At 38.1% G+C, this 27,899-nt stretch overlaps 1 protein-coding gene across 1 annotated transcript; it reads left to right on the top strand.

Annotated features, from left to right (window-relative positions):
• The first annotated feature begins 167 nt into the window (after positions 1–167).
• Positions 168–19,903, top strand: LOC125057957 (tetraspanin-2A). Its single transcript, XM_047661927.1, has 5 exons — positions 168–319; positions 8,491–8,688; positions 9,395–9,571; positions 18,033–18,218; positions 19,714–19,903. The coding sequence occupies exons 1-5, from the start codon at positions 215–217 to the stop codon at positions 19,792–19,794; spliced, it is 747 nt and encodes a 248-aa protein (XP_047517883.1). The 5' UTR covers positions 168–214; the 3' UTR covers positions 19,795–19,903.
• The last annotated feature ends 7,996 nt before the right edge of the window (positions 19,904–27,899 follow it).

Below are 27,899 nucleotides of genomic sequence, written 5' to 3'. Positions count from 1 at the left end.
AGAACTTAGCATTTTACAGTGGTATATTTTCATTTTTCATTGGCATATTTGTCACATTACTAACTAGCTATATGCTCTTTGATATTGGGATCTAATAAAACAGTATTTATATTATATTATAGGTGTGGCAATCGGTGTCCGTTATCTTTCCACAGATAACCTAGCTTTATTATCTGATAAGCCAGTACCAAATCGAGCGTGTGTGCAAGTGGTCATGGCAGGTTTAAGCAGAGATGGCCAAGGGCCAATAGTTGGAAAATTGGAGTCACAAATATATTGCATCAAGTACACGTTGTTTTGCTTCAACGTCGTATTGTGGGTGAGTTTGAACTGAGCTGTTTACTTTGAATTAGAGGCACGTTCTCACGGTTCAACATTTGTTACTCACTTCAGTTGTAACGAATCGGAAAATTGTATTTCTGCGAATATCTGTTTTATTTAATACGATTATTGTGGCTACAAATCCCAGAAACTGTTTAGTGTTGTCAGATACTAATACTAATTGGTCTAAATACTAAAGATTCTATTTTGAACACAAAGTCCTGTATCTAATGAATGTTTTGTCCTTATCATTCTCACCTAATTTATCAAATATAAAAATGAGACAACCTTATACGGATGTTTTTTAAGTCGAGGCTTAAGGACTATGAGTCATTTTATAAATACCTTAATTATATCCTTTATTTTACTTCGTCTATATTCTTTGGTAAGGTCGTGTTATATGTTAAGAATAGTTCTTACCTGTACAAAGCAATATGTACTAAAATTGCAATAATATTCACGTAGCTAGTAGCATCCCTTTCTCACATTTGTGTAAATATTGCTATCTCTATTCAACGCTCTGAAATACGGCTCGTTATCAGTTAGATTATACTTGTTTTCTAAGTATATTTTATCCATTGTTTGAGTCATAAGTTAAACAAGGTATTCATTTATGTGTCATGTGTAGATTCATAGGTTTATTCCTTGTAAAGACAAGCATGCATGGTGAAGGTCATGTAAGTGGATGAAGCTCTCGCTTCCTCAGGTATGTCCGGACTTCTCTGTCTACACTTTCGGTAGAGTGAGTAAGTGACGTGTGCGTCTATAGATAGAAACTGTAAATATATTACAATTTTCTTAGGGAAATGTATAATTTTTGAAGTTATACTTCTTTTGGCGAGTTTGGGAAAAATTATGAGAATAAATTTTTACAAAGCGCAAACAACAAAAAATCAAAATAATGATTTCTATACGACAAGACCTGTTCCAATGAGATAAAAAATATCATCATTAGTACATATTATATCCTTTCGATTGGAAGTGACCACTAAAATGGACAAGAAAAATGCAATTTGAAGAGGGAAACGAAAACGAACGAAAATTATCACACCAAAGAAGTATAACTTCTAAAGCGTGTACAATAAGTACATACACACGTTTTTTCTTTCAATGTATGTAATAATCTTTGTTACAATGTATATTAAAATTTTACTACGATAGCTCTTAACAACAAGAAGTTGTTTTACATACAAATTCTAAGTTCCTTTATTTTTTAAAGTTATACATTATATTATATATATTACAATAAGTTTCTATGCTTTCTATCTAGTTTGCGTTATTGAATCGTTTAGTGAATTATTAATACTAATATTAAAAACAACTAGTGCCGCTGCAACCTTGTTAGGTCTGGAGCTGTCTCAGATTTCAGTATCTGTGTCATGAACATCTGTCAATCTAAGAGGCAAGTAGGTGATCAGCCTCCTGTGCCTGAAACACGCCATCGACCTCAGAGATGAGAGTCGTACTCCACTAGGCCAACACTAATATATATTGAGTGTAATTAGACGGTTTCCAGTACTCTATTTCGTCTCTTTCCATCAAAGCAGGAATACAATTAGTCAGAAAGAGATAAATGAATACTTAAGTTATAATGTAAATGTTGATTGTGTTTCGTTATTTTTTACGATCATATTTTCATATTTTTACTGTAATGAAGCACAGAGTTAAAGCTACTTTTACGAAAAATAACAAAAAAGATACATTTTTATGTGGACAAGAAAATTAAGGCGGCTGACGGTAATTTTGTACACAAAAGGGTAACCTAAGTTATTTCAAGTTGGTCTGAAAAATACGCTTACATATTTTAGGCGTTTAAGTTTTAGTTCTTTGATATCCTCTTAATCTGTATATTGTGTGTGACATTGTTTAGATTTAAAATATAATAAATATTATATCTGTGCTATGCTTTTGAACCATTTGGGGATATGGATTCCTTGATGATTCCTTTTAGTATTATTTCTCATAATTATAAAAGACTATGAGTATCTAGTATAACATAATATTATATATCAAAACGGTTAGGTAGTCTTTGTATTTTATTATTTTGGTTAATATTTCAGACAATACGGCTTTGATTAAAAACTATTTTCTCGTCGCGTTCATGTCACTATTAAGTGACAAAACGTTCCTACAATATCTACACATAAGTAGTTATATACATTTCTAATAGTTTGTGGTAAATAAACGTAAAGATCCCGATAAAAATTTCCACCCGTATCTATTCATTCCAAGGCATTAGTAACACGTGGTGTCGGCACTAAATCCTCGCACTCCACATAACTTCCCGCTCGATACAGGCGGTTATTAAGCCGAGTTAATTAGCAAAATTAAACATCACATCCCCATTGTGGGGTTATGTATAGGATTGCTCTGAATTAAATTGTAATGCATATTTATTGCGTGAAACATATTGTTCATTATTACATTAGAGGCATTTATGTAAATTAATTAAGTGCTGTGGTAATCGTATGATACATGCTCATTCTTATTCTTAGGTATATTAATGTCGTACTTTATATGGAAACCAGACTTACAGTTGGCCTACTACGTACTGAAAGTCTTGAGGGGTGTGTCAACCCAAGTGTACTCCAAGAACTGGGTTTCTTAGTACCTATGGGATATGTGCGACGGCGAAGGCCTAGGTTATTTGCGATACCAAGATCAAGAACCAGTCTGTTGCACAGATCCCCGTTATCAAAGACGTTGCGCCTACTGAATGCTGTCTCCGACACTATCGACATATTTATATGTTCGCAGAGTGAATTCACAGTAGCGATATTGTGTATATTATGTGTTTAGTATTATATATGTACTTTATTATATTTTATTTAATGTTTCTCGACATTATCGTATAATGTATGTATTTCTGTAATAAATAAATAAATAAAAATAACAAATAGACACTATACTCTGCTAGATCTTAATTTTTAGTGCTAGTAATAGGATGATGAAAAAGCACTGAATTTAATGTATCAAATACAACAAATTTGATTAATATTTTAGTATATTAAAATTGTGTTGGTATTAAAAAATACTCTACAAGTTTGTATAGTTCAAACATAATATTACAGCAATTTAAGCTTACCAATGCCAAATCCATTTTAAGGCTTTGATATACAATTTGTTCAAGAAAATGTGCCAGTTATAATGTGAATTACCTTCTTATTATATCTCTCTATCTTCACAAAAAATTTACGTAATGATAATAATAGGACTCGTATCAGACACTCCTGAATCTGTTTCATCCACCAATCTACTTTATAAGCAAGTAGACACCATGTATATAGTTATGTAGAAAAATATGTAGAAAATCGACTTCATGATTAAGTTAAACGCCAGGATAACTGTCAGGGATGTATGCACAAAATTAGCATTTTAAATATAATTTTCGACTCGAGTTATTTTGAAAAATCACACGCTACATTTATTTATCGGAGCTGGCACAAATCGGGCAGCCGCTCTGCAAATTGGAAAGTGGAACCGACGCCAAAAACCCTAAACGTCAACTGTCAAGTATCATTCAAACTTGCACTCGTTAAGGTGCAGTGCAAATGAGAAATAATCGCTGTATCCTAGTCGCTTTCAATAATTGCCTTTTGGATTTGTGCCAAGATGAATGGTGCTGCGTTGTAGCCGTAAATGGGGCATATTAAATCGACTTCGTTTCAATTGTTCTACGTTTGAATTTTTCTATCTAACGTCGTATGTCCTAACTTATTTTGAAAGTAAGTTAGTCAAGCCAAATCGTGAGAATTATTTTTGAATATGTCATAGGGCAATCTTTTAATTAGTCTGTGGATATACTTTTTCTGTACTTTTGATTTGTGTGGTTGTGGTCCGTTCCCTGGGGTTGTCAAAAACAGGCTTGCTTCTAGATGAGTGTTGTTTGAAAAGCTTGATTAGCTTGATGAAAGGCAATGTAAAATATATAATCAAATGACGTATCTCCTGGCAAAAAAATTATAGTGTATACTACTTGGTGATAGCAAGTTTGTAGAGGTGACATTTGACCTATATTGTAATGAAGCATAACATTGTTTGTGAATGTGGTATGATGGTAAGTGTGGATTAGAGTACCGATTTTGTTACCATGGTTACGATTCTATTTCGGTATGAAATTAATGTAACGAACCTTGTAACAATTGCCGTACTTAGTCCACGTTTCATAACAAGGCCGTTAATGTTTAAAGGTAACATTAAGGGTATTCAGAACATCTAGGCGCTAATCTAATTGCTAATTGCAGCTCACTTCTAGAAAAATTGCCCTTCCATGTTCCTGTCTACAAGATTCGTAGTCGTGTTTTGTTTCATGTTCCTCATATGAACACTCAAAAAACTCAGTTTTGTATCGCGCAGCCCGGACATACAACGAGCAATATTTAAGCCTTGACTTGTTTAAGCTATTGCGAAATATGTTTAAAATGATGTATTAAGAAAATCCATAGCGCAAAATCTCCTGTATCATGAGCATACCCTCACTTTTACACCATCACACAACACAGCCAAATTAGGTATTACTTAATTAAATGTATTGAATAAATTTTATTGTTTTTGTAAACGTTTGAACCTTTTTGTAAATGTTATATATTCCATCTTTGGCTATATTTTTAGTGATACATTATTAGATTACGAAATAAATAAAAAAATCTAAAATCGTCAACAGCCGTCAATAAGGGCTAAATCATCGTTCCTTAATCACACCCTACAGTTTACCTATAGAAGCGCGTTGACGTTCATAAGTCAAATTCGATTTGTCTAAAGTTATACGTTTAGTAAATGAATTGATTTATACAAATCAATAGAGTATTCCAAAATTGAATAGCAAACGTCTTAGAAACCGCCAGCCTTTAATGTTACTCAATCAAACTTAACCGCCATAATTGAACCCGACTAAAGCGTAACGTGTTTCCATGCGCTTCACTTTTAATTAATCTTCGTTAGTGAATTGACTACAGAATTATTTCAAAATAGTTTAACCCCGCCATAGAGAATGATTAAGAGTTGGTATACACAAGTTCGAGGGTAACACTGAAAATGTTTAGAACTGGCCACTTAGAAACATTTCTAATAAAATAAAATTCGAGGTATTCGCTTTACGAGCCCTGAAGATGCGGTGAAAGCTTACGAAAATGCATAGAAGAGACCCATAGACCCATAGAATAATAAGGGAGAATGGGCCCACTGCTTTTCACAGTGGTTCCATCGAATGCGACGATGTGTAGAGAAGAACGGAGATAACTTCGAAAAACAATAAAAGTATTGGCAACTTTCTATATTAAGCCGTTTTTCATTTTCTAAACATTTTCAGTGTTACCTAGGTACAACACAATTAAATATCATTCTTAAATGCGATTTAATACCTGTTCTAATTTTCGCAAGGTTTATTAAAACAATGGTTTTTTTTATTGATTTGAAAATGAATAATAACGTGTAAGTTTTTTTTGCGCTCTCTACGTAAAAATTTAAATTTTGCAATAAAAATATTTATTTAAAGAGTTACGAAATAACAGGACAAACAGGCAGGAGGCTCACGTGATGTTAAGTGATGACCGCCGCCCATGGACACTCTCAATGCCAATGGTTTTGCTAGTGCGTTAAAGGCCTTTTAATCGTATTCTATAAAGTTCAAAAAGGCTACGGCAGTAGTGACAATCTTATGTATCGGAAGCACAATAAAATATTGTCAGAAATAAACGATTGTTTTAAATCTTAAATTCGGCACGTACCGGGTCCCCGGTGTTGCGTAGAATAGATAAAATCGTCTTCCACATAAGATATTCAAATCCCTTAAGTGCACGTTGCGGTTGAATTGCGAGAAAAAGTCCCATTTTGAAGCGTTGTAAAACTCTTTATTATTCCAGCTCTGCAGGTATTCCGAGATATACAACGAAAACGGTCCTGACGTTTATACGGCTCGAAGCCACTTAATGCTTATAATCTCCACAAAACGGTGACACAATGAATAGTTGCAGAATAACTAGCATTTTACGACAATCCCCCAGTTCCTGATATATACTGTGTTATAAAATTTAACGTTGAAAATATTCACGTATCTACATTGTAATGTCATATTCGGGCTTAAGAGACGCCGCTGGCATAGTAGACGGTCTCACTGCGAGTTTTTACGACGCCATAAATTTTTAACATCACAAAAAAGTCTGTCTTTTGGCTCGAAGAGAGCAAAACGAAATACATAAGAGACTTGCGAATATTTAATAGTCATTTGGTAATGCTTTTGTTTACGTAAATCAAATCGATTTGCAACGAACGTAAATGTTTTGCAAACAAGGTTTTTACCGAGAAAAACATGCATAATTATAGATCCAAATCGGACGGTTAATTTCTATCGAAGATGATTGCTCGTAATAAACGCAAGGCATAAACAAGCTGAACACGGTACAGCGAAGCCAATTTCGATAGCTCCAATTTTTCTTTATTTCAAATTTATTAGTTAGTCCAGCTTCGTTCACAGATTGCGCCATTTATCATCGTGAAAGCGTGTATCAGCGAGTGTATTCGAGCATTAATGGCGGTACAAACCCGAGTATTATATGATTTTTCCAGCAAACCGTACAAACGTACGAGTCAACTTTCCGCGTCATTTGGCTTGGCCCTAATGGATTGCGAACAGAGTTGTTGTCTCGACAAAGGTTTTTGCAGACAAAGTATAATGATGCGTAGATAAGGCCCTTTTTTGTTCCGAAGATAACGCAGAGGCGATAGGAGCCGCGACCTAATTCCTATTTGGCTTGATTACTCAAAGACGCGGCGATTACTCGCTCGGGTTCTGACGTGTAAATCATATGAAATCCACGTTCTTTTTCTATGGACGAATCGGGTAACAATATTTCTTTTAGCGTGATATATTTTAAAATTAAACTATGCCTTATAAAAGAGCAGTGTTGCTTCAGCGTGCAATTCTCATCCCTGAGGTCATAGGTTCGAGCCCCGGCTGTGCACCAATGAAATTTCTTTCTATCTGCGCATTTATTTATTTTTATTTATTTAGTTACACTTTGTTGCAATAAAAATAAAAGAAACACAAATAACACAATACATAAAAAATATAAGAGATACAACGCGCGGCCTTATCGCTAATAAGCGATCTCTTCCAGGCAACCCTAGTTAAAGAGGAAAAACTAAAAAAAATAAATATGATGAGTGAAAACATCGTGAGGAAACCGGCTTACCTTAGATCCAAAAAGTCGACGGCGTGCATCAGGCACATGAGGCTCATCACATACTTGCCTATTAGATAAGACCCTAAAAAGGTGGTAGCGCCACTGATTATTATTATTATAAAATGTACACTGTATTCTTTTCTAAAAATGTATGCAACTGGGGTAGAGCAATTAAAGTTTATTGCTCTATAAAAGTTATAATCGCATACCTACCTGTTTACACAAATAAAGGCCCTCGCTCGTAGCATTAATGAGATTATAAAACTTTTAGATCCCCTCATATCTATAGTGTTTTCCCCATTCGTAGTTTTATCTTTTACGTGGATCAGCAAAATTGGCTAACTTGCAACGAAGTCGATTTATCAAATAGTATGCTCAACTTTTTCCATAGAATATCTTGCTTACGTCTTAAGTACCCATTGGTTGAAGAGGAATATGTAGTTTTTGTTTTATACATTTTTCGTTTGCCAAAATTGTCATATATTTTAGAAAAGATAGCTTAGTAATATATAGTATAAATATAGTATTATCTATATATAAAATAATAAACATTGAAATAAATAACTAAACTTAACATAAACTAAAATATATCATTAAAAGGAGTCCCTTTAGGCAAGGTTCCGAAGATAGTGGCAGCGTTCCCCCTTTGAATTGCTAGACTAATTTCTTTGTCCGAGGTAGCTGCATATATTTATACATTATATTTGTAATGTTCAAAAATGTTTTTAAGATAGTGTATAGTTACTTTTTTATAACTGATATTTAAATGATAATAATAATTTGCACACCCAAAAACATTAACTAGCAACATAATGTTGACTACATATTATGAAATTTGTATTGAAATATTCCAGATCATACTCCTTTATCCTTTAAAAGCTTTTAAACTGAGAGATTTCTTAGACTGATTTTTATTCATAATGCTATACAATTCTCTCTTCTACTATAAGGTCGGTAGATCACTAGTAATTAAAAAAAAATGTTCCAGCTTTTCGGCTTATCTATCTTCGCACTATGTTTGTGGATATGTGTGGAGCCAGGATTCAACGAATGGATGAAGATACTAGAGTTACAGAAGTTCTTCATCGGTATCTACATTATACTTATCGGAACTCTTGGTATCATGGTCGTTGCTTTCCTTGGATGTGGATCAGCTTTGATGGAAAATATTAAATTGCTTTATATGGTAAGTTACACGTTTAATTTTAATTATCATATACCTATATGTATATGACGACTCATTGGTCTAGTGGTTAGTACCCCTGACTGCGAATCCATGGGTCCCGGGTTCGATCCCTGGCTGAGACGGACATCGATGTGATGAGCATTTGGTGTTGTGCTTAGGTCTTGGGTGTTTAAATATGTATTTATATGTCTATCTATCTATAATATGTATATATATCCGTTGCCTAGTACCCATAACACAAGCTTCACCAGCTTAGCATGGGACTAGGTCAATTGGTGTGAATTGTCTTTTAAAAAAAATATTATAAACAAGCTGCCCCCGCGAACTTCATTTCGCCTTAATACGATTTTTTTTTGGAAAATTTTACTATGCTACCCCATAGCGTTTTTCATGCAATTTTTCCAATTTTTCTCTCTACTCTCCCTTAGAGTTCAAGGAATACTCGAATTGATCCAGACGTCTTTGAGTTTTGCGCTTAGCAACATAATTTGCGATTCATTTTTTATTGCGATTCATTTTACAGAATTATCAAAAAGTTTATCAAAAAAAAGCTTCAGACAGTTAAGAAAAATATATTTTCATTTCATTATGATACTCGTATTTGAGTAAAATAAATGTCCATAAACTATAAATATTCAGTTACAAAAATCATTTAAAAATAAATCTATTTTCGACACAAGCTTAATATCTCAATTTTGTTTTCTAGTATATAGCTTCACAAATAGGTCTGTTTGTCTTCGGCCTCGTTGGAGCCTGTGTTCTACTGGACTTCTCAACTTACGACTCTAGCATCCAGCCCATTATCAAAGATGTGCTTGTTCGACTCATTAATAATCCAATGCATGAGGGCAGCCGAGAAATTTTAAGGATGGTACAAGAAGGAGTAAGTATTAATATTACATGGCGATCATTTATTCATATAGGTAACGAAATATACACTTATAATATAGGTATCGCTGGTCAGGCACTCCAATAGGCCACATATCACTTAACACACACACTTGAATCAAAAACTAGCTGACCCGGCGAATTTCGTTCCGCGTAACAGTCTAATAATATCGTGTTAACTTTAGCTAAACTTAATTTAGGATTTCATTAAGGTAATAACATTAATACAACTTATTTGCAAATACAGAAATGTTTTATTGCTCGCCATTGCGATAAAAGAATGGCAGTTTTACACATTAGGCCTTTTCTCTCTAGATATTGCGATACTGCATGTTAAAGCACTTTCTGATATACAACATTTTTGTTTTGTTACCCGGCGCAAGAACAAAGTGGTAGGTTTCTTTTATATGCGTAATTATGTCATTATTTAACAGATGGCACCACATGCTGTTTGCATTCGTAATTTTTTTTTCGATAACTTATCCGATATTTTATTACTTATTCTGCTATTCGGAGCGGAGAAGAATCCACCAAAAAAGAGATGACTAATATCGGTCCAGCCGATCTTGAGTTATAAGTAACTAACACGACTTTGTTTTATATATCTAGATTATATAAAAACGTACGTCAACAGTACGTCATAATTAATCTAATATTTTTATAGTAAAAATTTTTCGGTTATCAAGTATTACTAACAAAGCTAGCGATACCATTTATAAGAGGTTTAAAATCGAATATTAATTAAGATGTAACACAAAAATTTTTTTTTTTTTTTTTTTTTTACTTGGGGAAATGCATTGCGCATACCCCACCGCGGTGCGACTGCTTAGTGCGGGAGGGTTATGTGGGACTCGCGAATGTGCATACCCACTAAAACCCCAAGGCGCCACCAACAATCGCCTTAGGAGGGATGCGGTAACAGCAGAGCCTTATCCGCTTCCCGACATGCGATGCGGCGGTTGTGTCCGCCTCTCCCCGCCCATTGTTGATTTGTGAAGATACTTGACACAGCAAGTATCCTTCACAGATCGGGCCATACGCTTTTAGGAATAGCTAGGGGAGATCGGGTCCAGTGCTTGCAGGGATGGATCACCATCCCTTCTTTTGAACGCATGGACCCCTGCTTCCCCGCTTGGGCACTCTTTAGGTGGCGAGGATTTGACGGGCCTGCGGTTTCTTTCGCCGCCGCGGACGGGTTCCGGGACAAAGCTCCCTGGTTCTTCCCGCTTCTTCTTTGACTTTCATGACCGACTCGCAGAAATTGTAGAAGATTTTCCACGAGCCGTCATTTCCTGCGCTCAATATGGCTTTCACTACGTTTGGCAGAATTGCGTCCTCGCCCTGGAGGGCATCTAACAAAGGTCTCCTTTCCGCTTCCCATGCTGGGCAGTCCCTAAGTGTATGCAGGGCGTCGTCCCGGCTGTCTCCGACACAGTGGTGACAGGTTGGTAACTCCTCACACCCTACTACTTTGTGCAGATAGCTACCAAAACATCCGTGTCCGGACAGCATCTGCACAAGTCGATAGCTGAGGTGACCCCAGCGCCTCTTTACCCAAAGTTGAAGCAAAGGTCTGAGGGCTTCGGTAGTATATTTACCGGCACTCGCATCCGCCAGCTCTCTTTTCCACTCTACTAACAATTCCTGGTCTTCTAAGGCTCGCCACGCGTTTAATTGTTCCAGTGTGGGGTTATCCCCTTTTTCCCGAGCTTCGGCCCTCCTCCAATATACTTCGCTAAAAGCAGCCGCATCGAGATGCCATGGCGCGGTACCGGCTATAACACACACTGCGTCATAAGACACAGTGCGGTACGCCCTCGCAACCCTGGCAGCGACCACTCGCTGCGACTGCCTGAGTATTGTGCGATTGTACCCGGTCAGTTTGTCGGCCCATATGGGACACCCGTACAGTGCTTTTGCCCGGATCGCATTTGCGTATAAGAGGCGACAGCCCCCACTCGGCCCGCCGAGGTTTGGCATTATGCGCGAGAGCATGTTTGCGGTGGCGGTGAGCTTAGGGGCAAGTGCCACGAAGTGTGGTCTGAAAGTCCACCGTGGGTCAAGAATCAGCCCAAGGTATTTGAGCGTAGTACCGACCCGGATAGCTACTCCGCCGACGATGATGTCTACGTCTTGAGGTGGAGCTTTTCTGTGGCCGTAGAAGCATATAGCTTCTGATTTCTGAAGGGCGACAACAAGGCCGAGCTTCTTGATTTCAGAAACCACCCGAGCTACTCCAGCTGTCGCTCGGAGGCGCGCTTCCTTAAAATCTTCTCCAATAGCAACCACGAGGGTGTCGTCTGCATAGCATATAGTTGACACTCCAGGGACTAGTTTCGCTCGCAGCACCCTGTCGTAACCTATGTTCCAAAGAAGGGGGCCAAGAACCGAGCCTTGTGGGACGCCGCACTTGATGAGGTGACTCCCTATGCCATTTTGTTTCGGGAAGATAACACGGCGGCCGTTGAGGTACGATGCTACACATTTTCTTATATAGGCCGGTAAGCCGTGGTGGCGAAGGCCGTCCGCGATACAGTCCCATGGCAAGGAATTGAAAGCGTTCGCGATGTCTAACGATACCGCGAAAACCACTCTGCCCCGTGACACCTGCTCCTCGCAGACGCTTCGCAGGCGCGCAATTGCGTCGATCGTTGACCTATGTTTCCGGAAGCCAAATTGAGCCTCATGTATGTTTGGTCCTATAGTTTCCAAATGATTGTAAATCCGACCGGCAATAATACGCTCGAAGAGCTTGCCGGCTTCATCTAGGAGAACTATAGGTCGATACGCTGATGGTGACTCTGTAGGTTTTCCACCTTTTTTTAGAAGAACTAGCAACCCAGTCTTCCATGTCGACGGAAAGAGGCCATTTCTAAGACATTTCGTGAGTAGGCCTCGAAAGCGCATGTCAAGACCAGCGTCGAGGGCCAGAGCTAACACTCGTCCGTGCATGCCATCGGGACCAGGTGCAGTTTTTTTAGTGGTCATGCGTGTTATTGCTGTCTTCAGCTCCGAAGGAGATACTTCAGACACTGTGACACTGTGTTCCGTGGTCGTCTCATGTGGGGAGCTCAGGGCGTCGCGTTCAGGAAAAAGTTCCGCAACCACTGTGCTGAGCAGTTCCGGCTCCATGTTTTTCGTGAGTGGCGGGGCCCACGAGCGCAGCTTGTTTGTGACAATCTGATACGGGCGTCCCCAGGGATCCCGCTCCAGGGTGTCAAGCAGTTCTTGCCATGCTTTCTTTTTTGCTTCGGCGATACCTATTCGCAGCGCCAGTTTTGCATCTCGGTATACGCTATATGCTTGTTTTTCCTCTTCTATGCGAATTGGTCGCCTTCTGCGAGTCCTGGTGTAGCCTCGACGAGCTGCTACACAAGCAATCCGCAACTGGGCGAGTTCTGCCGACCACCAGAATACACTGGTCCGGTGAGCTCCAGGGCGTCTTCTTTGCATTGCAGCATCCGCGATGCAAGTCATTGCGCCACGAAACCACTCTGCCTCTTCCTCTGGATCTACGGAGGCTGGGATCGGGCACCAGGCCTGCACAATCGTAGCCAATTCCGCCTGTTCCTTGTTAAGACTCCCAAGTGCCCATTTTGGGCCCAGTTCTGACGGGTCCGAGCTAGGATTGGCCGACGGAGAGAGAGTGCGGAAGCGGATATACCGGTGGTCCGAAAGCGTCTCAACCCCCGTCAGGACCTCCCAGTCCTGAACACGGCACGAAAGATGGGGGCTCGTGAAAGTCACATCCACAATAGATTCTCCGTTTGTTCGAACACACGTAGCTTCAGAGCCCCTGTTAGCCACTACCAAACAATGCGCTGCTGCCCAGTCCACCAACGCTTTTCCTCGTGGGCTGGACACCTGTGAACCCCAGGCCACAGACTTTGCATTCAGATCCCCAGCGATGACTAAATGTCTCGGATGGCTCCATTGCACCAGGCTTCCCAGTTCGTTTAGGAAGGCCTCAAATTCAGCCAGCGAGCGATTGGGGGAGAAGTAGGTACTCGCGATACACATTTTGCTACCCAACTTTGCTGCCACATAGCCGTGGCCTTTTCGAACTGGACCAATGCAGGGCGAGCCATCTGCCGGTGTAACGATAATTGCGGCCAGACCGTCGAGGTCGCCAACCCAGTTCGCTTTTTCGGGTATTGAGTAGGGCTCGGAAATTATACCAACGTTGATATTCCACTGCGCTAGACTCTGGTACAGTAGGTCTTGTGCAGCAGCGCAGTGGTTTAGGTTGCTCTGAAGAAACCGTAGGGCCATGTTAATTTGCTGCGGTTTCTATGACCTCCATACGCGCATTGTTGCGCGGAGACTTTGCGGGCGTCTTTTTTTTAGGTGACGAGCGGCGCCTGGGTACCCTCACACTGGGAGCTGTGCAGCTGTTGCCACCTAGCCTGTGATCCGCTTTCCTACCGGCCTCGTCGCAGAGTAGGCACTTGGGTTTTTCACTGCAGGAGGCTGCCCTGTGACCGGCTTGACCACAGCGAAAACACAGTTGGCTACGATCAGTATCGGACATGCAGCGGCTAGCTACGTGCCCGATTTGTAAGCAGCGAAAACACCGTAGCTCTCTTGGCTTTGCAACACTAATATTTGCCGCAACCCATCCGACAAAGAAACGCCCCGCTAAGAGTTTTTTGGCGGCCGTTACGGGGCAGTTAGCCCACGCTGCGCCAAGACCCGATTTATCTTGTCGTATACGGCTGATCCTTATTTGATCAGCCGGGCACTCTCCCTTCGCCGCAATCGCCTCGCGCAATTCATCCGCTGTAATAGAGTCGTCCAGGCCAGAGATGCGGACATCGGCGCATCGGACGGGCCGTGTAATCTTGATTCCGCTGTCACTCAGTACTGTTTTGAGTCGGTTGGCTAAGGTATCGGCTTTTTCCCCACTGCCGGCTCCGGGGATCTGAATTATCGTGGCTCCTGTTGCCGCTCGGCGAAACTTAACGCCCTCAATTCCAGCCTCCTTCAGATCTATTTTAGCCCGTGCTTCTTTTAGGGCAGCGGCGTAGGTAACACCCTTAGCTTCAGCGTCTTTAGACAAAGTGAGCACAATTGCAGCGGTACGAGGTGCCTTTAGCTTGGGCAGTGTCCTGGGTGGGGGCTTTTCAGCCTTCGATGTTGCCGACTTTGGAGCTCTCACATTTTTTTGCGTCGCCTTTGCCGCCTTTTGCCTTTTTTTAGTAACCATCGTCCAATTTTCTTCATTGGTGGTGGTCAGCGAGGGCCAGGAGTGTGGCAATGCAATGGCACTAGCGGGAGAGGAGACAGGTGTATTTCTTTCAAACACTTCCATCCTCGGCGCGTTTGCCAAACGGTTTTGCTCATTATTTCCAACGGCAAGCGTCTGCACGGTTGCCTTTCCCCGTTTTGTTTTCGAAGCTGCAGCTGACATCGGTGATTTGGAAGGTGGTTTCGCCTTACCTTTTTTGCTCTTTTTACTCTCAGTCGGAAGGGGAAGGGCTGGCGTCTCCAAGTTGGGCCTTGACCCGAGATCCTTAAATTGCGCATTGATATGCTCACCTACCTGTCGGAGGATCCGAGCCTCCAGTTCGTCTACATTGACAGCTGGGTGGTCCTTCGGAGCTTGCAAGATCGACCTCAGCTCGCGCATTTCGCCTTGTAGTAAATTAAGTTGTGCACGGAGGCGTTCATTTTCTAGCTGCAGAGCTCGAGTTTCATCCGACAGCGTTTGCACGGCCAGATTATCAGCATCCGTTCTGATTGCTACAACTGCCTTTTTAAGAGCGGCTACAAAGGTACCTTTTAGGTTCATAGAACACCTGGCCACTTTTTCTACGGCAGCCAGGTTTTCTTCGATGCGTCTTCTGGCGTTTCCAACCGTACCTGTCTCAGTGGGTTTCTCGTTAAGAGCCGCGAGTTCCGCCTCGGCTTCACTTTCTCTCTCTACTCTCCGGGCTCTTTGGTATCCCGCTTTCGTGCGTTCGTGCGAAAGGATAGGGGTGTCGCTGCAGCTACTCTCCTCGTCATCCTGTCTCGTTCTCTTTCGGGGTCGCCAGAAGCGCGACTTCTCCCCTGGGGTGCAAGGAGCCTCACCTAGTCCTCGAGGACTCTGTTGATTTTGTGTCGAGCTTATGCTTAACATGGAGCTTGTTGAGTCTGAGCTCATATTGTCAGCCATGGCGAAGGTCCAAGTTGCACTTCGCACCGGTGATGGACATGAAGTGCGCTGGACGATCTCATTGCTTTCCCTTATTGCGATCTCTCCTTGTGTAGAAGGTGTTGCAAAAGCGCCTGAGCACTCATCCAACCGCCCGCTACAGTCCGTAAGCTTGTTCATTATTTCCGTATTATTGCCAGGTCGTGAGTTTTTGGGATCTATCGCATGGTCGTGGTCCGCCCCCAGAATACGATGCGGACCGGATGCCATGACCACTTGGTCATGGGAGGGATTTGACCCTCCTGGGGTAGTCTTTACTTTTCCGTTACTTTCCATGCTTTGAGGTGCTTTTAATTTTTAAGGAGGGGTAGCTCCCCTCTTTGGTGCCCTAGTGACCGGGTTTAAACCCCCCGGTCATGCATCCCATCGCCGGGAACCAAAACTTGGGATTCAGGTGACCTGTATACGGACAAAGTATACATAGAGATACACGTTGTAGTAATAATAAAAGCGCGGGTACGGCAGACCAATGTAGGCCGTGGAAGGGTCAGCCGCGCATAGGACGCACAGTATGAATAATCGTTTGTCCTCCACCTTGGCTTCGCATGCAACGAAGCAGCACAAGAACATTATACAGACGGACGTAAAACACCACTCTCCGCCAGCCCATTCAAGGGAGGAGGAAACACAGATACAAATAACACCAATACAAGTACACACCGTTGCCGGATAAAGGGAAGCGGGAAATACAAATAACGAGCACGCACACAACGCTCCACAAACCAGCCTGTTGAGGAGCAGGGAGCACATTGAGACACGAACAAGACAAAACACAAAGCGCCGAAAACGCCCGGACAGCTAAAGCGCCCTCTACCCGGCCGCATCTCGCGTGGTTCTTCTAATGAGAACCTGTCGGGAGCGGCTAATAACGTCGTGGTGGTCCCATTTGCTTTCCAGCAGCACATTCAGGCGTACGCCCCGTGCCGCCGGTACTGAGCCCTCCCGCCACGACAAGGCTGGACCCCGCGGAACTACATAGTTCCGCGGTGGGAGGGTCTGAAAAATAATATAACACAAAAATTGGTCTAACGTATAGAGAACAATGCAACTGATTGGCAAGCAGGCAATCAAATGCTTTCATTCTACGAACTAGTCCAATCAGAGAATCTATCAGATGAAGAGGCCAATCTGGTAGCAAAAAGTTCTAGCTCCCAGAGCATATTTGCTAAATGGACGGTTGACTTCGAAAGAGGCCCGGGGGTCGTCATTTCGTAGTGCACTAATCTAATGACGTAGGCTTTCTAAAATTTATTGAACTAGGCCAATTGTGTTTTGTTATCTTTCAAATGGATACACTCTACATACGTTAAGTTTCTGAACCGATTTTTCTGTTTTAGCGTGGAATTTCTAGAAAGCAAAGATAAATCTAAAACCGTGATTGTGTCGCAACATGTGTTTTAATATTAAAAGATAGATTTATATTAGGCTCCTTCAAGAGAAGAGAGTAAAGACAGATCTTAAAAGACCGGCAAGTAGTGTGAGTTTCAGGTGATGTTAAGTGACGTGGTTGGTCGTGTCCCTGAACATTATGTGAGTCTCCAGTTTACCCCCTTTTCTATAAAAAAAGAAAAGTAGCGGAAACAAATTATGATGTTCTGCGCTTATGCTGCGCTGCTCGTGTGTTTAATAACATAGTGTAAGGGCTAGTTGATTTAGGGTGTAGGGGTTTCTTAGGGTAGCAAATTAAACACTCGATGACTTGATTCACTATAATTCACTTCACTGATTTTACGTAAACTGTGTAACTTCAAACTTGACCAAAGGAATATTGCCCGCGCGCATGTGTTACAACTTACAATCTCTTTTATAATCTATTCTCTACTCCGACTCGACTCCCATTTAGGGCAGTTGTACGTGCGCAATTGTAGCAAGATTCTTAAGAATATGGTTCATAAAAAGGAGAAGAATTAATTAGAATTTAATTAAATAAATATTAAAAGCTAACAATAGCAACCCTCACAAAAAAGAGTGAGAGAGAATAAGAATAATAGTTAATTTTTATTAGTTTAGTTTGTTTTTTTTGTTCCTTTTTAGTTTCTTTTTCTTTACAAGTATATGTAATACATGTATTTTTGCACTTTTTGCCTACCTCATGTAATTTAATCCATTTTCTTTTTTTTCTTTTCTCACAGTGGCTGCCTGGAAGAGATCGCTCGAAAGCGATAAGGCCGCCAGTTGCCTTTCCTTTACGTGTAATTTTGTTAAATTTTTATATCCCTAACGAACAAAGTGTAAATAAATAAATATTTATTTTTGTCAGATTGGTTGTTGCGGTGCTGATGGTCCCATGGACTACCTCAACCTGAACAAGCCTCTGCCCTCTGAGTGCCGTGACTCTGTGACCGGAAATGCCTACTTCCATGGATGTGTTGATGAGCTCACTTGGTACTTGGAAGGAAGAACCGGTTGGCTAGCTGGCATTGTTCTTGCCTCTTGTATGATTTGTGTAAGTCTTAGAAATCTTCATTATCCATTAGAACAATTTAAACGTGGGTTTTCCGCCGGATGTCAATATCCGGGTTTTCGGTAAAACAATGCTTTTTACCGGTAGGCATATAAATGCTTTTTAAATAAATAAAAATGTGTGCGTGTACTAGGTGTACACACGTAAGAAGTGAAACTTCTTTATGACCTTATTTTTCGAAGAATGATCTACTATATGCAACTTTACAGAAATTGGTTAAATAAAGTTAAATTGGATAAAGTTTAACAAAAGGCTTTTATTATCATAGACATGACTACAAATACAATTATTTCATTTTAACTTATTACTGTACTACTATGTAGTACTAAGATTATTACAGAATTTCATTAATTGTAATAGAATTATTAGTATTACTATCATTGTTATCGTTATTATATATTTTTGTTACTAATGGCTTCGAATCTCTTCGGATCAACCGTGGTAGGGACAAGAAAAAGATGGCGCGTAACCGAAAAATGTGACAAATGTGTGTAAATTTTTTTCCAACGCCGATAAAGAAGTTTTACTTCAAAAATATGTATAGTCTATACCATTAACTTCTTAACTTAGTTTCTGACGTTCATAAGTGTACTTGTTTAGCTATATGAGTAAAGTTATTTTGAGTTTGAGTTTGATTAAGGGACTTGAAACTACAACCTTCCAATGTAATTTATTCATATAGGCAATACAATGTACACTTATGAACGTCAAAAAAGAAATATTTATTAAATGCTAATTATTGATTATTAATTTTACATTTACTGCCAGTTCTCAAATCAAGGGCGTAGAACTAAAGAGAAGAACTGGCAATAAACTCTCCGCAATTCTTTTTAATCGCCAAGTTTTTTGTTTTGTGAGGAACTGCAACCATGTGCAGTTGTTTGTTTCACGCCTTATCTATGTTATCGCCTTTTTTTATTAAAAATATTATTTAATAAAAAAAAAATATTTTGGTCTAATCGTAGTAGGTCACTCTACGGCATGTATATGTCACCGTAAAATTGTAAACACCGTTAGATTGCAATATATCTCGCGAGATTGTAAACTGTCGAAAGATTGTGAACCTCAACGAACTGCTTACAATTTAAGGTATTATTATTCGGTAGTTATATGAAATTGTCTGGAAGTAAAATTAATCTGTAATTGACCAAAGAAGTTTGAATGATAACTAAGTTAGTGTAGTACAATCTACCGAATAATAATACGTTAAATTGTAAGCAGTACGCTGAGGTTCACAGTTTCGACAGTTTATAATCTCGCGAGATAGATTACAATCTAACGGTGTTTACAATTTTACGTCAACATATACATAACAAATAAGTGCCAAAGAAATATGGAAGCTGTCAACAATATAAACCCAATTGTACAATTGTAGCAGGAAAAAACTTATTTGATAATTGAAAGAGTCTACTAGAGAAAACGCCTCAATTTGATTTATGAGTTTCAATAGTAGATAATTAACACTTATTTATTTCAGATCGTTAACTCTGTGATGTCTCTCGTCCTTATTCAAGCAGTGAAGAAAGAGGAGGAAGAAGCGATAGCTTATAAAAATTAATTAAATTTAATAAAAATATAGGCTAAGATTATATTTAGACGTGACTTATCGCATTTTAATTATCCACCGTTTTATAATAAGTGTATTGATTAAATTTCTAAACACCCAATCGTATTTTATTGGTACTCTCATCTTATTGTTTGAAAATGTTTTTACTATAATAACGCCAAGCATATACCTACTAATATTTTTAGGTTGTGATTAATCTATGTTTTTTTTCATTTTAGGTTAAATATCCTAACCTCTTGTTAACTCTTAATTCACAACTAAGTACTCCTGTTATCATAAAAGATTACATCACCCTCAAACGGTAATTTAATTAAATACATTAAACCAAGAAAGATTTAGCAGTTAACGTATATTTTTCTCATAATTTTATAATATTGTATTCTTACTGTCAAAAATGACACATTTATTGACATTAATAAGTAAGACAAAAGACATAAATATAGAATAACAGAATTAACGAACCAAGAGAGGTGAGAATGTAAAACAAAAGAAGAAAGATAAAACGTTGCGCTCGTTTGTGATTGGTCGTAATAACGCAACATGTCGCGTGTCAACGCGTTTTGAACTACTGATGCTGCTGACTAATGACAATCACCCCCCCAAGTCGCTGCGCTAAGATCAATCATCCATGCAACTTCCTCGCAGTCGTGTAGCTTGATATATCGCGGCACACGACAGCACCACGGCAATCACGCGACTTTTTGTAAGAAGAAGTTGGATATTAAAAGAGTAAGTGTGGAGTTTCTTGCACATTCTTCTCCACACGAAACTACCTTTTGGAAGGGGCAACTGGAATCTTCTTTATATTTTTTTTTTTGACGTTCAAAAGTGCCATTTTAGATGGTCTAATTGAAATAAATGATTTGACTTTGACTTTGATAAGTCCGTCAACAAACACAAGTCGTTCACAAATATACAGATACAACAGAAAAACTATAATTAAAATTTATATTTCGGCCATGGTCGTGTGATTGAGAACCGGTAGATTCTTTGTTCCAGTGGAGAAAAACGTCCTACCAGCTTATCTTAGTTTCGACTACATACATGTAGCCAGTGGCTTTATATCGTTGATTGGACGCAATAAATTGGATTACCAAAAGCCAGTAGACGATTAAACGGGCTGGAGGTAATCAAAAATATCAATCACTTAAACATTATACAACTGTATCGCATTGAAATGTAAAATATTACACCAATATCGCATATGAAACATTTGCCACATTTAGTATGAGCGGAATGTCTGTTATCAAATTTCATTGAACAATTAAAACTAACGTTATCAATAAGGTAGCTCGCACTATCGGAAATGAGTTTCCATTCGAACATGTATGGATACTTTATATTTATGCAAGTCGCGGCTTTGTTGAGCTGATAATTCCTATATTAGTTTGGTTTTGTAAGTTTATAGGAGTAGGGTATAAGGGGGTAGGGGGTAGTGAAATAGAAAGATCTTTGGGGTGTATCTGCATTCGTTTTACAATCAGTAATCAATGCTATCAGTTCTGAGTTAGCTTTTCACCATGCCTCCTTCTGATAGAGGACAAATCTTTGATTTTAATTTATTTTATTATTATTTATTACTTAAAATGTCATGTGGAACATGGTGTAATGGATGCTGCTCCTTACAAATGTGTAAAACAAAAAACTCGGCGATTAAAAAGAGTGGCGGAGAGTTTATTGCCAGTTCTTCTATTCCGTTCTACGGCCTTGATTTGAGAACTGGCAGTAAATGTATATTTGACGTATATATTTTTTTGACGTTCATAAGTGTACATTGTGTTACCTATATCATATGAATAAATGATTTTGACTTGACTTGACTAAAGCGTATAGATTAATAATCATAGTAAACCTATCACATACTAGCGAGATATCCCGGCTTCGAGCAAGCACCCGTGACTCGTAAAACTTGAACAATTATATACCTTCCTCATGAATCAGTCTAGATATTGGTGAAAACTGCAATAAATTCTGTGCAGTATTTTTTAAGTTAAGAGACGCCGCCTTGTTTTTATATATTCCATAAAGTACACATATAATGTCAATGCCCTAAAACTCTCTCCTTAAGGCAGCGTTCGTAAGAGACGATTTCATTCGACTGTGTTTTCTCGGGGCGTCCAGTGTTAATTTGACAATACAATACGGTCCGACGTGTGTCACGAAAAGCAATATAACAAAAAATCTTACTTTATTTTACTCGTATAAACGGAGCAATCCATTACCAGTCGTCTATTGGACTGACTGAAAGCTAGACGATTCTCTTTCCAAAATTCAATTTAAAAATAGAATTCCAAACTGTATGAAAAAATAAAACCACCGTACGGATGTTAAAACACACCGAACAAAAGACTATCGTGCAATGCATCAATACAGTTTGCTCGTGGAATAAAAACAATGTTAACCGTGAACACTGATTCTTCACTTTTGACGGTTCCGCTCTACACAGCAGTCCATTTCCTTGACATAACAACCAGCGTCGGGACGGAAGGCGCCCGTTGCCTGTATGAATTTATACAGATGCATTGAACCAGCATAACGAGGCCCCTCATAGATCGCACAACTACAAGACCGATATAAATTGATCCCTCAATCTTAGACATGGCAAATAAAATGAAAAGGTATACCAACGTCTTCCTATTTAAAGAGCTCTTGATATATTTGACGGTTCGGTGAAAAGACAAGTATGTTATCGCTTCATTTGCTTCTCTAATTGTACTCAATCCTAGCTAGATTAAAAGGGGAAATGTATATGAATTTTTTGTTATTGACGTTGATTTTATGCTAAAAAGAATTCCTAATAACGTCATCAGTCTTAGTACTGCTTATACTATAGAAAAATTAAAACTAAACCATTAATAAGTACTGTGAAACGAAACAGTCTTAAAAGGCTGATTTTGTTTTTATATCTTTAAAAATGTATAATATCTTATATGTTATTTTTATGTTTTATTTATAACTGAAGATATAAGTTGAACAAACTTTAAAATGCTCTAAAAAAGTATTAAATAACAATTTCTCTTATTTCTATTGATTGGTCTTGTCACCAAGACAATTAAATGTTTTAAACGATAATTTATTTATTTATGAACGAGCTATAAATATCATATAATTCGTTGGAGTTCCAAATCACGGATGACGGAGTACAAAAAAAATACACGTTAAATTGAAAAAATTCAATTCTTAAAAGGCCGGCAACGCACTAGCGAGCCCTCTGGCATTGAGAGTGTCCATTGGCAGCGGTATCACTTAACATAATGTTTAAAGAACTTTATTTCTCATTACAAACATTATTTTTTATTTACATGATAAATTTAATATTATATACGAACGAGATACACGTCGCCATCAGCTAGCCCAATTTTGGTCTAATGGGCTCATTCTGATGTGTATCTTTAATGCCCTTTTGAATTGATTAAACACGTTAATGTCACGAACCTTAGACGGCAACTGATTAAACAATTGCACACCCTCATACCTAATAGACCTCTTTAAATAATTTGTGCGCAGCTTTGGCAAGATAAGCAAACTATAAACAAAATAACATCAGGTGAGCCTCCTGCCCGTTTGCCCCCTGTTTTATACAAAAAATGATCTACTATATGCAACTTTACAGAAATTGGTTAAATAAAGTTAAATTAGATAAAGTTTAACAAAAGGCTTTTATTATCATAGACATGAATACAAATACAATTATTTCATTACAGGCATTACAGAACTTCGTTAATTGTAATAGAATTATTACTATAAAGAAGCCGATAAAGAAGTTTGACTTCAAAAAGCAACATGGCGCGTAACCGAAAAACGTGACGATTTGCTACAAAATTTCTCCCATACGTCGATAAAGAAGTTTCACTTCAAAAAACATTGATAACGACCTCCTTCACTTTTTATGAAGTCACTTGAAAACTCTAACAAATCTATATCAGACTTTTAATCCCATTATGACGACCAAAATATTTCCATTTGTATTATGACTAGTGAAAAATACAGAAAAGGCTACAATTGTTCATGAAAACGTCGAAATGCTGTCCACACTTCCGGACAAGGGCTAATATCCTGTGGAGCAATGTTTATAGGCAACAAACAACGACTCAGAACAAACAAATCCGTTGAGCCCCGATCCTAACTTCCTCTAATTGTTTGCTGCCCACCAACTTTGTTACTCCTAATACTTTTCACGTCAAGGTAAACGTTTTCGAAAAAACTGAATGTCTAGAAACTTCTATCTGTGATTAAATACGCTATTTCACATTTAGTTTGACTATTTGACAGTGAATATGACGGAATAAGTTGTGATACTTATACATAAGAGAACAAGATGTGATATAAATAATTCCTAATTTAGGCTGAAAATGGTAATGAACAAAAAATACTGGTATTATTGTGAAAAAGCGTGGGTTGCTCTATAGACGAAAAATATGGCACAGAGCGCCCCACGCTTTTTCACAATAATACCAGTATTTTTTGTTCATTACCATTTTCAGCCTAAATTAGGAATTATTTTTCACTTTTTAGTTTGATGTGCTTTAAAAGCGTGTTTTTTAGTTTTTTACATTATTGCATTGTCATCGATCTTTGACAGGTGCGCAAAATTTGAATAAAATCTGTCCTTTTAAAGTGGGTCAAAATCGAGTCCGAAGGAGTCGGTTACATACATACATACATACATACAGGTGAAGCTAATATAAAGCGTATAAAAAAATTGTTTTGTTCTGTTAAGATGTCTTTATTAATATTAATAAAAACGTACCAAATTTTTTATGTCTATTTAGGAAACAAAAACATAGTAAAAATAAACGTCAAATATAATAAAAAGTTTGTCAAATAAGTAAAAACCAGATGTTACACGCTCTTCATTTTATGAAATAAAAATTTTAAGATATTTTCTTAAATGTTTTTACTATAACAGTCTTTAGAAATAATCCTAATAGCTAGTTGAAATTCTATTAAATCCTTAAGATGAAAGAAACTTGTAGAAATTCGATCAAACGCTTAAAAAGAAGTCTTCAGTAAACTTAACAAGAAACATTTTCTCAATGAAGAACTCTTTGCTATATTGTACGATTAAAGAATTGCTAACTTTGTCGATGAAGGCATTTCCAGTGATTCGCATATCCTTATCAACAATTTATGTCTTAATCTATTACCAGCAAAGAAACTGTATGTACTCCAAAAAAGGCTCTGGTCTAGCGCACTCATTTGTCACTATATGTGCCCCTTCATTCAAAATTCAAAAATCAAAAATCATTTAATCATATAGGTAACACACTTTGTACACTTATGACTTGTCTGTAAAGAAATACATATAAATGCTTCTAATTTTACATTTAGTGCCAGTTCTCAAATTAAGGGCGTAGAACGGAAGAGAAGAACTGGCAATAAACTCTCCGCCACTCTTTTTAATCGCCAGGTTTTTTTTTACACAACGTTTGTAAGGAGCTGCAACTATTAAACCAGGTTCCACCTGACATCTTAAGTAATTAATAATAATAACATAAATTAAAAACAAAGAGCTGTTGTCCTCTATCAGCAGGAGGCATGGTGAAATAGGAGCACGCATTTACATTCTCGTTGGATGACATTACATTCGGCTTATAAAACTTAATCTTTTATTTCACTGTCTATTTAAGCCTCTCTCTTTTAACTCTTTTTCTCGTTCTTTGAAAAGTCAAAGAGCACCTTAAAAAGTAGCTACCTAAAATATATTATCTTTGGTAAATTATATAGGCGTATTGTATCTATTTTTGTCACATGAAATAATCTTTCAGAAAAGTGACTTATTTAGATTTCTTACTTATGTAAGACAAAATTCGTAGAAACTGTGGTAACACTAATGGTTAACAATAAGAAGTAATTACTTGGTATATACAATGTGCAATGTAGGGGAAGTGATAAATCCACTGGATGTGATCGTCGCCTGCGGTGAGGATTGTAACAGCTTGATGTGTGCGGTGCCTTTATTTATTAGGAAGGTTCGGATTGTTTAATAAGATGCTCGTAAATGTCTTTCTTACATGTAAATACTTGTAAGAGTTTACTTCATTGTATAAAGTAAATAAATTGACATTTACATACACGTTTGTATTTAAATAGATTTTGGCCGTAATTTTGCTGCGTGGCGTAGTTTGGGCAGAAATTTTAATTTTCGACTATGACGAACTTTCGTACAAAGATTCATGCTATTAAAATCTCTTCAGTGGCTTAGGCGTAAAAGCGTAAAAACTATACAGAGTTACTTTCACATTATAATGTAATATTAACTAGGCAGAGATATTGTTTTATCATTACAAAAAAAATGCCAGCGCAAGAAATCAAACTCAACTATTTCTCTCTGCATCTTCTTCGTCGTTGAATTGGCTAAAGCAAAATATTTAATCACAAATGTGAAACATACCATCAGATATATCAATATTAAAGCGTTTTCCGTTTACTTATTATATTTAAATGTATGTAGTTCGATAATCAGTTGTTATGTTTCAAACTGAAAGATAATATGAACCAATATAAATCAACCCTATATATTTTATATTGTTGAGAGCAGTGTTGGCCTAGTGTCTTCAGCTTGCGACTCTCATCCCTGAGGTCGTAGGTTCGATCCCCGGCTGTGCACCAATGGATTTTATTTCCATGTGCGCATTTAACATTTGCTCCAACGGTTAAGGAAAACATCGTGAGGAAACCGACATGTCTTAGACTTAAAAAGTCGACGGCGTGTGTCAAGCACTGGAGGCTGATCACCTACTTGCCTATTAGATTTAAAAGTGGTCATAAAACAGATTCAGAATCTGAGGCCAAGACCTAAAGAGGTTGTAGCGCCACTGATTATTATTATTATTACATATTTTATATTGCCATAATTCACATAATAAATGCTAATCTTTCCACCCTAATAATAACTCAATTTGATTGTTTCGAGGTGTTTCCAACATTCTTGAATAGCTTTGACGGTAAATTTACTTCGCATAGCAATTATGTGTAGCTCAGGAAATTAGGTAGCAGCCTGCAACCAAGCATGTAGCTATAATGTTGCGGACCGCAACTGATGGTAAATTTGCTTGATAGACGGCTATACAATGAGCCATTATGTACTGTACTCACAGATACACTTTCTTGCATATATCGCCCTAGCTGTTCTTATTCAATAAGCGAGAGTATATGTAAGATGTTATTGTCCTAGTTGATATTTTTCATTTAGGTTTTTGCCATCGTCACTTTAATGTGATGGATATGTAGGAGTTCAGAATTTTCTTTAATTACAAAATAAAAGAATTAGATAGATATCTATATCTGAATTAAAATATCACAAATAATAAAGAATTTTATAAAAGGCGCCTGACGGTTTCCTAGAAAAGCGGTGCCGTTATCTAACGGCCGTAATGTAACGTTGGGTGACGTCACCCATATGTTGTCTATAAATAACATCGGAGTAGGTTTTCTAGAGATCGTTGAGTGTCAACGTAACGTCAAATAGCGGTGCTGTCATTTGCATGACGGCCGTCATAGCGGTGATAAACAGTAGTTCAACGTTTTTTGCGTGTAGCGGTGCCTATATTTAATTAATACAATGAATGGAAACGTGACTTGGACGAGCGAAAATGATTGTTTTTTTGCATTATGTTTAAAAGTAAAGACGGCCGTTATTAACAACCGTAAAATGACGGACGTTAGTTAACGGCACCGCTTTTCTAGGAAACCTAAGCTTTACTAACATAGCCTGTTCAGGTGTGCCCCATCACCTGTTTCAGCCAAACGCCTGTCTTTTATTTTTAATAATGAAAAAACTTGATTTATTGATATCACAAAACTCGTAAAAATAAAAGTAGATAATAATGTACGTAGCCGGTCTGTTAACAGTAATTAAGATACAACCCAGACGAAAGATAAACATTTAAAATAATTAAAATACCATTCTAAAATTAAAACAACACTTAATAGAAAAATACATACACAAGTTACACATCCAGCTATTTCCATTAGTATAGTCATACTTAATTTTTTTAATTTTTTATTTACTAAAGTTCTTTAATTGTTTCTTAGTATTATAAATTCATAAATGTTAATTTTATTCCTCCTATCTCCTTAAGGTATTTATGGAT

This window comes from Pieris napi, chromosome 17 (assembly GCF_905475465.1).
Source record: "Pieris napi chromosome 17, ilPieNapi1.2, whole genome shotgun sequence".
Lineage (NCBI taxonomy): Eukaryota > Metazoa > Arthropoda > Insecta > Lepidoptera > Pieridae > Pieris > Pieris napi.
The sequence above is the reverse complement of the archived record's forward strand: the minus strand, read 5'-3'. Positions and strand labels throughout refer to the sequence as shown.